Raw genomic sequence first — 14,060 nt, forward strand, 5'->3', positions numbered from 1 at the left:
TGGAACGATTTGGTCTAAGAGGGCTTCACCAAACATGCCACTTTTAGAGGACACTCACCTGTGACTGAGCTAAGCTAACACTTCCTCCCCACCACCATTCATGGAGCTAGGCTGACACCTCAGAGAGGCGTCCCAGGCTACCAGGCTCTCTCTGGTCTGAGTGTGTGAGTGAGTCTTCCTCACCTTGTACATGATGAAGATGAGCAGCGCCAGCAGCAACAGTCCTGCCAGGACAGCCAGAGCCACGACCCAGCCAGGTACCGGCGGAGGAGGTTCTGCCACCCACATGACCGACACACTCACCTGCCAAGACACAGCAGCTGATATCCTGACAGGACAGCATCGTCTAACTACAGGTGTCAGAGGGAACTGGAGAACCGGGGGCACACCTGAGATCTGTGCCATGAGAACATTACACACACATCTATCTGTTATACACACACACACACACACACACACATCTATCTATCTGTTATACACACACACACACACATCTATCTATCTGTTATACACACACACACACACATCTATCTATCTGTTATACACACACACATCTATCTGTTATACACACACACATCTATCTGTTATACACACACACACCTATCTGTTATACACACACATCTATCTGTTATACACACACATCTATCTGTTATACACACACACATCTATCTGTTATACACACACACATCTATCTGTTATACACACACATCTATCTGTTATACACACACATCTATCTGTTATACACACACATCTATCTGTTATACACACACACATCTATCTGTTATACACACACACATCTATCTGTTATACACACACATCTATCTGTTATACACACACACATCTATCTGTTATACACACACATCTATCTGTTATACACACACACATCTATCTGTTATACACACACATCTATCTGTTATACACACACATCTATCTGTTATACACACACATCTATCTGTTATACACACACACATCTATCTGTTATACACACACACATCTATCTGTTATACACACACATCTATCTGTTATACACACACATCTATCTGTTATACACACACACACACATCTATCTGTTATACACACACACATCTATCTGTTATACACACACATCTATCTGTTATACACACACATCTATCTGTTATACACACACATCTATCTGTTATACACACACACATCTATCTGTTATACACACACACATCTATCTGTTATACACACACATCTATCTGTTATACACACACATCTATCTGTTATACACACACACATCTATCTGTTATACACACACACATCTATCTGTTATACACACACACATCTATCTGTTATACACACACACATCTATCTGTTATACACACACATCTATCTGTTATACACACACACATCTATCTGTTATACACACACACATCTATCTGTTATACACACACACATCTATCTGTTATACACACACACATCTATCTATCTGTTATACACACACACACATCTATCTGTTATACACACACACATCTATCTGTTATACACACACACATCTATCTGTTATACACACACACATCTATCTGTTATACACACACACATCTATCTGTTATACACACACACATCTATCTGTTATACACACACACATCTATCTGTTATACACACACATCTATCTGTTATACACACACACACATCTATCTGTTATACACACACACATCTATCTATCTGTTATACACACACACACATCTATCTGTTATACACACACACATCTATCTATCTGTTATACACACACACATCTATCTGTTATACACACACATCTATCTATCTGTTATACACACACACATCTATCTGTTATACACACACACATCTATCTATCTGTTATACACACACACATCTATCTGTTATACACACACATCTATCTGTTATACACACACATCTATCTGTTATACACACACATCTATCTGTTATACACACACACATCTATCTGTTATACACACACATCTATCTGTTATACACACACATCTATCTGTTATACACACACATCTATCTGTTATACACACACATCTATCTGTTATACACACACACATCTATCTGTTATACACACACACATCTATCTGTTATACACACACACATCTATCTGTTATACACACACATCTATCTGTTATACACACACATCTATCTGTTATACACACACATCTATCTGTTATACACACACATCTATCTGTTATACACACACACATCTATCTGTTATACACACACATCTATCTGTTATACACACACACATCTATCTGTTATACACACACACATCTATCTGTTATACACACACACATCTATCTGTTATACACACACATCTATCTGTTATACACACACACACACATCTATCTGTTATACACACACATCTATCTGTTATACACACACACACATCTATCTGTTATACACACACACACATCTATCTGTTATACACACACATCTATCTGTTATACACACACATCTATCTGTTATACACACACATCTATCTGTTATACACACACACATCTATCTGTTATACACACACATCTATCTGTTATACACACACATCTATCTACCTATCTATTATACATATATACACACATACACTCTATATCTATACATATATATTTATATATCTACAGCTATATCTAGGAGTGTGTGTGTGTGTGTGTGTGTGTGTGTGTGTGTGCGTGTCTTACAGTTGTGCTATTGGATGGCAGCTCTGACACCAGGTTCTTGTACGGCATCTCGATGACGCTGAAGGAGGCTGTAGATCGGACCACGTAGGATCGGTTCTGGTTCTCCGTCTGGAAGGAGATGCCAGGGTTCATTCCCTGTCTACTTGTCAGGAACCACCCTCACACTTGTGGTTCCCAGGCAGGTTCACACAATCATTATTTTGAGACCTGAATAACTGTTTGGGTTCTGAAAGGTCTTCAGACAACGATCCAGCAGGATACCAAATTAAAGGAGGAGTGCAGAATCAGTTCATCTTCATGTTCAGCAACTGTTTTTTGTTTTTCTTTTATCCATGATCTTTAGTGATTCAGGTGCATGGACACTGAAGGGATGAAGACAAAGGTGATGCAGCTGCAGAAGGATGCCCCGCCCCTCCAAACAGCTGGATTTGTGTTTGTTTACCCTCAGAAAGTTGTTGACTGCCAGTCGAGAGTAGATGAAGAGGATGGCGTTCTTCCTCCTCTCCAGACGACCAACCTGACACTTCAGCCGCAGACACTCGGCTGTGCTGCAGTCCTGCGTGCGCACACACACACACACACACACACACCTCTGATATCAGCTGATGTTTGTGTTGTAGACCTATTAAACCCTAACCGCTAACTGATAGAAATCTCTCGTACCGTACCGTACGTGTGTGTGTGTGTGTGTTTATATATATATACCAGAGTTTGCAGGTCATTCTGTGAGTCTCTGGATTCCAGGTCTCTCTTGCGAACGTGGTTTCGATTACGTCCCTCTGTCTCTCTCTCTCTGGGCGGTACGGCGCTGGTGTTCTTCTCTGAGGACAGCGGGCTCTGAAACCATGGTAACCAGCTGTCAAACACAGAAGCTATGGGTCTAAAAAGACCCTAAAAGATCAACTGAGCATCAGGTTGTACAACATGAAACTTGCATGTCGACTATAAGCTCATGCTCATATATACATAAATATAAATGAATATTTATTTATGTAGTAAAATCAGAGGTTGTGCCATTTTCATGCAGCCGACTGAGTGAGTCGCCCCCTGCTGGACAGTAGAAACAACTAAGTTCGACAGCGCAGTTTCACACCTGCCCTCGACTCGTCCCCCCCAGACTGACAGGACCACCTGGCATCAGACATTCTGGGGAGCACTGATGGTCAGCTAGTTAGCCGACGTGCTCGGGGGTCCCCAGCCCCAGGGACCTTAGCTGGCTGTGCGTCTCTCACCGTGACATTGAGCGGGTTGATCTCCATGTCAGTGGTGCAGTTGATGGGTCCTTCAGTCTCGTAGCTGGTGATGTAGAGCAGTGAGCCGTTCTTGTAATGATACGGCCATTCCACCTCCAGCGCCGCCTTACTGAAGGTGCTGGGCCCGCTGTTCAGCAGCTGAGGGGATGGAAACATTTAGTCAGTGACTGACGCAGTGTGATGAGAACTTCTGAAGACTGGACGCAGAACTGCTCCTAACCCTGCTTCTACCGTCAGTGTCACGGTTCCTCGCGGAGGCCATTTTAACCACGGGGAACAAGAATATTCTCACAAATAGAATGTCTTTAAAAGTCAACACTGGCGGGTCGCTGTGCCAACATGATGGTTTGCCAGGGTTGCAGACCAAGGTCATTCCAGGTAAAAATCCGCTAATTCTGAAACAAGTTCCCACCTTAAACCTTCAGAATAACACACACATGCTGGAACATGAGTAGCAGAAAACAGGTCACACCAGGAGCACCCACTCAGGTGATGTATCCATGATACTGATGATCAAACTCTGTAATCGAGAAAAAAGTGCTGAAAAAACCCTAAAACTAAACAAGATTCTGGCCTCGATCGAGACCCCTGGAGTGGACAAAGATTGATTTGTTTGCAGGTTTGAACAGCTTGAATGAGTTCTCCAGCCCAGAACCGTGCAGGCAGCCGTCTGTGACATTCTGACACACACTTATGAAGTTTGAGGGCCTGTAAGTTAGCAGATGTTCCTGATGTGAAGGTTACATGTAGCTAGGGCGCTCGCTGTAAGAGTCTCGAACTGCAGGGAATACCTCGTAGACATGCAGGATCTGAGGTCCGATGTCGTCGCCGACCACAGGGGGCTCTTTAGGTTTCCAGTTGGCAATCGGCAGCAGCACCTGGCCAGGTGACGACGTCCTGGCGAGACAAACAACACACACCAATAAACAGAAATGCTATGGAGGTCATAGCCATTGTTGAAAGTCCAGTGCTGAGGTTTGGTGGTCACTTGTAGGCACTGTGTGTGTGTGTGTGGTGTGTGTGTGTGTGTGTGTGTGTGTGTGTGTGTGTGCGCGCGCGCACCCTCGGATGGAGACCCTAGCCAGGACAGCCAGGTTGGTGATGCTGACCACTCGATTGCTGGTGTTGTTGAACTGGTTGGAGCTGAAACAGAGAGGAAACACACTTTGAGACCTCCACACCATTAACAACTTCAAGAGAGTACAAGTACATCAAATTTATCCAAACTCAAGATGTACATAAAGACTACTAGGCCACCGCTGCAGAAGAAAGCCAGTGAGGAGACGTTCACAGCGGGGTGACGTGCAGTTTTGGGCGAGTTAAAGACCAGACGAGCTGCTGCTTCTGGATCGTCTGCAGAGGATTAAAGGTCCACCAGGGAGGCCTGCGAGGAGAGAGCAGCCGTGGTCGATGATGACATCACTAGCGCCTGCACCAGAAGCTGTGTGGCTCGTTGTGTCAGGTGGGGTCTGATCCTCCTGGTGTCATAGAGGGCGTATCGACAAGACCGAGCAACGAGGCCACGTGAACCTTAAAGGTCAGCGGGTCATCAATCATGACACCAGACTCCTGGAGTTGATGTGAATCTAGCAGAACGCTGATCTGTGGTTGAACACAGGGACATGCTGGGAGGACAAGGAGCTCAGTTTTGGACAGATTTAGTAGAAGGTGGCATTCCTTCATCCATGAGGAGACATCTGCCAGACACACTGACATCTGAGCTGAGACAGACGTGTCTTCAGGTGGAGGATACAGGAGGAGCTGAGTGTGGTCAGTGTAGCAGTGGCAGGAGAAGTCACATGAGCAGATTATTGTGGTGTATGAGGAGAAGAGTAGGGGGCCGAGCACCGACCCCTGGGGTGCCCCTGTCGATAAGCCGCGTGATTCAGACACTTCTCCCGCCATGACGCTCTGAAGGAGTGCACCTGGGAGGTAGTATCTCAGGATCGGTGCTGTTGTGGTTCAAGTCCTGAGTTCAGGGACTGTGGAGAGGAGAGTCTGATGGTTCAGGGTCAAAGGAGCAGAAGGTCCAGCAGCAGGAGGACAGAGGACTGACCAGCAGCTCCAGTGGTTCTGTGGCTGACAGGAGTGCAGCTTCAGTGGAGAGGTCAGGCCTAAAGCCAGGCTGATAGGAGTCAGGCAGGTTGTTCTTCTGACGATGCTCAGAAACTCTGTTGAAGACTGAGCGCTCAGGTATTTTGGTGAGGAACAGCAGAAGTGAGACCAGCCTGTAACCTGGGCCAGGTTGAGATTGGGCTCTTTGGGCAGTGGTGACCGAGCTGCTTCAAAGCAGTGGGGAAGACACCAGTTTCCAGGGAGGAGCTGACAATGTGTGTGAATGCAAGTTTGATTGTGGGCAAGATGGTCTGCAGGATGTTGGTGGGTACTGGATCAAGAGGACAGGCTGGAGGTTTTCAGTTCAGGAGAAGTCTGGAGACCTCGACCTCACTCAGAGGAGCTGAAGGTAGCAGGTTGGAGCAGACAAAAAACAAGCACTGAATCTTAGACAGAAGAAGGTTGAGCCATCTTAGGTAAGCTGAAACTTGCTTGGTTTTGTTTTTGTGTTGTGGGTCCTTCGGTGCTTTGCACTGGAGTTTCAGTTTCTCTCTGCAACAATAGGTGAGGTCAGCTGACGCGGGTCACACCCTCTATTGCTTGCTTCCCAAGTGAAATCTAACAGGGGCGGTTCAGCCGGGCGCAATTAGTCAAGCTGGAAACAGCTGTGACTGTGGTCAGGTGTGTAACAGCACAGACTGCGCTTGAGCGTCAGCCCACAAAGCGTTTAAGACCACAAAAGGTAAAGACCTGCGAGTCTACCTGCGCGAGTCCATCGAGCTAGGACACCGACTACCGCTGTCGCCTGTCCGACTTTAGTTTATCGCACAATGTGTCCCACACATTGTTGGCAATCGGAAAAAACGCACAGTCTACCGAAAACGCAATCCGCAAAACCTGTCCGCACTCCCAGAAAGTGGTCCCAGCCCACACTTGGTCATGTCTGGTCTTTGGAACTGTCAGTCCGCAGTCAACAAGACAGAATTCATCAGTTCACTGATGAAACTCTCAGACATTCAGGTCCTAGCCCTGACTGAGACATGGATCCGCCCAGAAAACACTGCTACCCCAGCTGCACTCTCTGAGTCCGCCACACCCCTCGCTCTACTGGACGAGGAGGCGGTGCTGGCATGCTCATTCCTGAGAACTGGTCTTTTTCTGCACTACGCCCGTCGAACAGCGAGACAACATTTGAATATCGTGCCTCTAAGTGTCACTGCTCCCATCAAAGCATATGTTCTGGTTGTGTACCGCCCACCAGGGGGTAATCTGGATGGCTTTGTCTCTGAGATGGACATGTTACTCTCTGACATCCCTGACGATGGCACACCACTGATTGTCATGGGAGACATGAACATTCACCTTGACAGAACTCTGGCAAACGACTTCCTGGCACTCATCTCCTCCTTTGCACTCAAACTAGCTCCTTCTCCTCCCACCCACAAAGCTGGTAAAGTCCTTGACTTGGTGCTGACACGTAACTGCTCCATAACAGATGTGACAGTTACCCCACTCCACCTGTCAGACCATTTCTTGGTCAAATTTGCGGCTGCCTTTGCGCAATTGCAGACACCCACACAGACGGTTTCCTTCCGCAGAAACCTGAAATCCCTCACAGCAGCACAGCTGTCTGATGAGGTGAACTCCGTCATGCCTGACCACTCGCACATCTTCTCACTTTCTGTTCATGAGGCTACAGAAACACTCTGTCCAGAGAGGATGCCAGAGAGGAACAAACTCTGCCCCCTGGTGTCCAAACCAGCCAAGAAAAAACAACCAAGTCCATGGCTCTCTGAAGTTCTGAGAGAACAAAGAGCTGGACTCAGGGCAGCAGAAAGAAAGTGGCGTAAATCCCAAGAACCCACTGACTTGTCCTTATACAAACAGTAACTTGCTTCCTTCACCTCATGCTTACAGTCCGCTAAGAAAGCCTTCTATCAGAACAAGATCTGTGCCACTTCTGATTCCAGAAAACTGTTTATGGCGTTTAACTCCTTGCTTTCTCCTCCAGTTGCTCAGCCTTCCACTGCGCTGACTTCAGACATGTTTGCCTCCTTTTTTACTGAAAAGGTTGCTGCAATCAGCAACCAGTTCTCTGAGCCTGACCAGTCCAGTCAGCACCAACCTGCCACTGCTGCTTCACTCTTCTCCTTTGCTCCCCTGAGCCAAGATGAGGTCTCCAGACTTCTCCTGAGCTCAAAACCTACAACTTGTCCTCTCGATCCAATACCCACCAGCATCCTGCAGACCATTTTGCCCTCTATCAAACCTGCAGTCACACACATTGTCAATTCCTCCCTGGAAACTGGCATTTTTCCTGCTACTTTTAAGCAGGCCCGTGTCACCCCACTGCTCAAAAAGCCTCATCTCAACCCCGCCAAGGTTGAAAACTCCAGGCCAGTATCACTGCTGCCATTCCTGTCAAAAATACTGGAGCGCTCAGTATTTAACCAGGTCTCTGAACATCTGTGGAACAACAACCTACTTGACTCTTTTCAGTCTGGCTTCAGGTGTGACCACTCCACTGAGACTGCACTCCTGTCAGTCACTGGGTCACTGAGACGAGCTCGAGCTGCTGGTCAGTGCTCTGTCCTACTTCTGCTGGACCTGTCTGCTGCCTTCGACACGGTGAACCATCACATTCTCCTCTCCACACTGTCTGAGCTCGGCATATCTGGTTCTGCCTTGTTGTGGTTCAAGTCCTACCTCACAGGCAGATCCTTCAGAGTGTCATGGCGAGGAAAGGTGTCTAGGTCACATGGCCTATCGACTGGGGTTCCTCGGGGGTCAGTGCTTGGTGCCCTTCTCTTCTCTCTGTACACCACCTCACTTGGTGCAGTGATCCGCTCCCATGGCTTCTCCTACCACTGTTATGCTGACGACACTCAGCTTCTCCTCTCTTTCCCACCTGATGACAGAACGGTCTCAGATCGTATATCAGCGTGTCCGGCTGATATCTCCACATGGATGAAGGAACGCCGCCTTCAACTGAATCTCTCTAAGACTGAACTCATGGTCTTTCCAGGTTGTCCATCTGTTCAGCCTCAGGTCAGTGTCCAACTTGACTCGAGCCTACTTGTGCCCACAAACTCAGCCAGAAACCTGGGTGTCATGATTGATGACCAGCTGACCTTTAAGGTTCATATGGCCTCAGTTTCTCGGTCTTGCCGTTATGCCCTCAACAACATCAGGAAGATCAGACCCTTCCTGACCCAACAGACCACACAGATTCTGGTTCAGGCTCTTGTCATCTCACGCATTGACTACTGCAACTCTCTTCTGGCAGGCCTCCCTGCAGGCTCATTCAAGCCTCTGCAGATGATCCAGAATGCAGCAGCAAGTCTGGTCTTCAACCAGCCCAAAAGGGCACATGTCACCCCGCTGCTGGTTTCTCTTCACTGGCTTCCAGTGGCAGCCAGGATCAAATTCAAGGCACTTCTCTTGGCTCACAAAACAATCACAAGAACGGCTCCAGCCTACCTGGAATCCCTGATCCAGGTCTACTCTCCTTCTCGCCCACTACACTCTGCATGCCAAAGATGCCTGGTGCTTCCAGCCCAGCGCTGCTCCAAATCTCTAGCCAGACTCTTCTCTTCTGTTGTTCCCAAATGGTGGAACCAACTACTGAACTCTGTGTGTTCTGCTGAGTCCCTTTCTACTTTTAAGAGACAATTGAAGACTCAATTGTTCAGAGAGCACCGAGGCACTGAACCTGACTCTTCTCTTTGGGGTAGAATCAGTCAGAGGGTCCAAGACCCAGCATTTAGTGACTATGTAGCACTAACTGTGTTGTGTGATGTTGTATGTTTGTCAAAAAAAAAAGGGGGGGAGGGGGGCGACACTTCTTCTGCCACTAGATGGCAGTACCTGTGACCAAATCACAACTGAAGCACTTTTGCGCTTCCTATGGGCTTTTCCTTAATTAGGTCTAAATTCTTGCTTGTGTTGTACGTCGCTTTGGACAAAAGCGTCTGCTAAATGAAATTGTAGAATTGTAGAATTGAAGAATTGTAGAATTGGAGAATTGAAGAATTGTAGACTGAGCTGGTCAGGCTCTGGTTGCTGGTGGTGGCCACCTTCTCAGTGAAGGAGGAGGCTAACATGTAGGAGTCCGTCAGTGGAGGGCTGAGCCACTGGAGCAGGGAGGAAGGAGTTCAACACCATGAACAGTTTTCCTGAGTCAGAGGAAGCTCGGATCTCGTTCTGATAAAACGCTCGCTTTGCAGACTGGAGGCAGGAAGTGAGGATGCAAGTTTTTATCTCAGATGTGGTTACTCCTCTTTTATTTCCTCTGCTACTCACATGTTTTGAAGGACATTACAAGAAAACCTGCTCCAGAGAAGGACAACAAGCTTTTTCTGGATTTTAATAACAGATTTAAGTTCCATCCCTGTCAATCAGGCTCCGCCCACACGGGGCTAAATCTGCTGTTCGTCTCCAGAGGACTGTGACAACCCATCATTAACATAACTCCCTCCATCTCCAACACCACCACCACCACCAGAGCGCCGCTCCAGCTCCTCCACAGGAAAACTATGCTCCTCTTTGTATGAAGCCACTATAGGATGGATGTGTTCTAACATGATGGGAAACAGCATGTCCAGGAAGCCTGAATCATCTCACTGGTGATGTCACGAGCTGAAGTGAAAAGACTGGGTGGGATTCTGATGTCATCAGTGATGGCTGCAGTTGAACCTCTCCTTCCCATCATCAATCATCTCCTCTCATTCTTTTTAAACAGCCTTTAAATGAGACTTAGTTTCTTGTTCAAAAGTTTGCAAATGAATAAATATGTCACTTCCTGCTCTGTAACCGCGGAAACAAAAAATAAAAAATTGAAAATAATCGCACAGTCATTTCATCAGACACTGGAGGAAAAGTCTAAGGATGGGACAGCGGGCCGTACCTAACCATCTGCAGGTCAAACTTGATGGATGTGTCCTCTTCTGACAGCTGGTGCACGCTGAACCGCAACTCTGCCAACACCTGTCCAATCACAGCGCAGCATGGGACGACTCAGAGTGTGAGAGCACAACAACAAAAACAACAACAACAACAACAACAACGAGAGAGAACCAACAAGTCGAGGAGGTGGCAAGCTTTGACTTTGATGGATCTCCTTACTGAGATTTATTCCTTTGTTACAAATGTGTTCATCCAGCAATGATGATGTCACAACTCGTGCTGAAATCATGCTGTTCGTTTTGCTTTGGACAAACTGTGTCTGTCCTGCGTCACGCTGCCAGCTAAACAGTTAATCAAAAGCTAAATGGCTCAGTTCTGGCTCTTAAAAGAAAAAAAATACACTTGCAGTGTTACATTCGTTCCAAGTCTCACCAATGACAACACAACCTTAACCCATCATAACAAATACACAGATTTTAAATGATCCATTTTCATGGCAGCAGTGTTCATGGGAACGGTAAAACCATGACAGCCAAGATTAAAGTCATACTTGAGTAATAAGGGCCTGTGTCTGCCAAAGGCAGCTGAATGGTTTGCCATGAGTTGCTCGGCCACAAATTCTAGCAGCGCGATTAAATTCTGAGGGTCTCATCTGAGGTTCTAAACCCTTAATTTGATTCCCACTTTCAAAAACAACTTTCACCCTATTTTTCTTATTCTTCTTGAGATCTTCATCATCCACTGTGAAGCAGAGAAACACTGACCTTCACTCCTCCCTTCATGGGGTTGCCCAGGTCACACACCACCATCTTGGTCTGGTTCTCTTTCTTGTAAGCACAGGACAGCCTGCTGAGCATCTGTTAAACACAAACTTGCATGAAGTGTTGCTGTCCATGAATGTGGCCAAAACCACCCAAATCTACTCTCATCTATTCTAAAGTTTTGAGGAGATGGAGGTGACATCACCTGACTGCGGACCACCCCGGTGAAGTCGGCCTGCTGTGGAGGGTAGACGTGCAGCTCAGCCTCGTATGCCCCCTCGCCCTGATTCTCAGCACTGATCTCCAGCGTCAGAGCGTTATCATCACCGATGTAGATCTCCTGCCGGTCGCTGCGGCACATTGAACAAACAAATCCTGGATACAGGTCTGGACAGTCTTGACACAGACAGAGCATTTCAACTCTCCGGTCCTCACTAACAGGAGGACTCAGCTCACTAAGACATGTTTCCCTCCTCCATCACTTCTTAGTGACTCCAGACTGCAGGAAGAACCAGCCACGTATGTTTAGCTTGAAGCTAACAGAGACTGATGCTAACAGCAGCTAAACTGACCAGAAACGTCTGGTCACCAACTCTCCAGGGGGTCTGGTAGAATCCAGGTCTCCTTGATCCAGCAGGAGGATCAGGGATCCACCAACACCTGGACTGGAGATCAGAACAGAATAACTAGACCAGTGCTGTTGTGCAACTAGCTGGTGGAGCTGAGCCGCTACAGCAGCAGCAAACTGAAGTGTTCTAGCTACCACAGTCTGGGGTCACGAAGAAGTCATTCAGGAGGTGAAAAAAGCATCTTCATGTTTCAAGCACTCGCTAATAGGAGTCTTGAGCTCACAAAGTACATATTTTGTGTCAAATATCACGTTCAGTGCCACACGTGAACTGCAGTAACAGACAAGTTCCCACCTCTTGACCGACAGCCTCAGATCAGGCTTACAGATGTTGTCGTCCCCACAGTCCAACAGGATGTGAGCCTGAGAGGAGGAAGGAACAGAAAAGACAACAACTTTGTCAAAATGGAGAAGTAAACGAGAGTTCAGTCAGACGTCACATCCCTCCTTCAGGCCACGTCAACGAAAAACCGTGACAATGCTACTGCTTACCGTGCTAAACAGATCTGATTCCCCCTCGACCCAACGACACCCCCATCACCTGCAAAATGCTGCTACTGACGCCAAGGACAACTGTGAAAACTAAGTTACCTGTCTGGTGACGTTGGATGGCGCCGACGTGGCCAGGATGGGCAGCAGGCCGGTTTGGTCTGCGGCCCGTTGGTAGTCCAGACTGTACTCCATTGCCACAGAGATAGGAGTGATCTTATCCCGAAACTCACGGTCGTCCTAGAGGGAGACACATGGACTGATTGTACCTCATGGTTCTCTGATAAAACCAAGCTGCGTGATCAGGGAGGAGGGAGGGCAGGAGAGGTGGGGTTCTCTCTCCATCAAGCAGTGGAACGTGAGCAGGGGACAGCTGGACCACCTGCACGTTCAGTATGATGAGTCCAAGCTTCATTTCCAGACATGTTGGTGACGTTTTCTATATGTGAACTGTTTCACCGATGTTTCCTACAGGCAGATGTGTTGCCATGGCAACTGAGCATATCACAAATTTACAGGAGTGTTGTCTATGTCAAGTTTTGTTAACATGGGCAGTACCTCAGTCGTGTTGAAGGCACCCTTCACAGTTCTACCTGACTAAACAGTCAACTGAGCTTTGACCTCTAAAACCAGATGTTGCCGTCACTCTCAGTGTTTCAGGGGCGTTCCTCACTCTCAGGTAGACGTGTTGCTCCTCGCAGGCCGGAGTTTTGCCATTCAACACCGTCATGTTCTTGGCATATTGAAACGTCCGACTGTGAAGGAAGAGGACGCGTTTCGTCGCCTCCTTTTGCTTGAGACGGTCCAACATGAGATCCACACGGAAATCTGGAGAGGAAACAGAGAGGATGAGGAAGAGGAAGAGGAAGATTAACCCTCAGTGCAACAGGAGGACGGTCACGGTTACTCACTGAGGGTCGCTGGAGCTCCTTGGCCACTCGCCTTCAGGCAGTACTTCACCTTAAAACTAAAGAACACAAAGACAGAAGAAGAGGAGAGGCAGACTGACATGTTTGCAGGTTCCTACCACAATGTGACTTATTACTAGGGAATTGCAATATTTGACACCGATAGGGAAAAAAACTCAATACTACTTGAGTTACTACTACGACCACAGGGAGAAAAATGACTGAACAACAGGCATAAAAATGTTTTTCATAACGTCTGGAAAATACAAACAATAAAATATCATACAAATAACATCTATTACATCACACGGGTTAATTAAGCGGCTGATGTGTGCGCCTGTCGGCATTTATCATGATTCAGTCCTCAAGTCTCACACATTTGCTGTGACACA

At 47.1% G+C, this 14,060-nt stretch overlaps 2 protein-coding genes across 2 annotated transcripts in view; both read right to left on the bottom strand.

Moving 5' to 3' along the window:
* Window positions 1-14,060, bottom strand: part of LOC147251651 (uncharacterized) — a 151,193-nt gene that overhangs the window by 104,407 nt on the left and 32,726 nt on the right. The window lies entirely within an intron of this gene.
* Window positions 1-14,060, bottom strand: part of itgav (integrin, alpha V) — a 40,378-nt gene that overhangs the window by 3,080 nt on the left and 23,238 nt on the right. Inside the window, exons 18-31 of the mRNA XM_086219489.1 lie at window positions 13,672-13,727; window positions 13,434-13,588; window positions 12,863-13,000; window positions 12,567-12,634; window positions 11,849-11,993; window positions 11,647-11,739; window positions 10,884-10,963; window positions 4,985-5,065; window positions 4,714-4,819; window positions 3,902-4,060; window positions 3,375-3,506; window positions 3,112-3,225; window positions 2,670-2,777; window positions 184-303 (exon numbers count right to left, since the gene is read on the bottom strand). Of these exons, the coding sequence (XP_086075615.1) occupies window positions 184-303; window positions 2,670-2,777; window positions 3,112-3,225; window positions 3,375-3,506; window positions 3,902-4,060; window positions 4,714-4,819; window positions 4,985-5,065; window positions 10,884-10,963; window positions 11,647-11,739; window positions 11,849-11,993; window positions 12,567-12,634; window positions 12,863-13,000; window positions 13,434-13,588; window positions 13,672-13,727 (1,555 nt within the window). The remainder of the gene's footprint in view (window positions 1-183; window positions 304-2,669; window positions 2,778-3,111; window positions 3,226-3,374; window positions 3,507-3,901; window positions 4,061-4,713; window positions 4,820-4,984; window positions 5,066-10,883; window positions 10,964-11,646; window positions 11,740-11,848; window positions 11,994-12,566; window positions 12,635-12,862; window positions 13,001-13,433; window positions 13,589-13,671; window positions 13,728-14,060) is intronic.

The sequence above is a fragment of the Aulostomus chinensis genome, chromosome 12 (genome assembly GCF_037954235.1).
Source record: "Aulostomus chinensis isolate RoL2024-O1b breed Wild chromosome 12, RoL_Achi_v1.0, whole genome shotgun sequence".
Classification (NCBI taxonomy): Eukaryota; Metazoa; Chordata; class Actinopteri; order Syngnathiformes; family Aulostomidae; genus Aulostomus; species Aulostomus chinensis.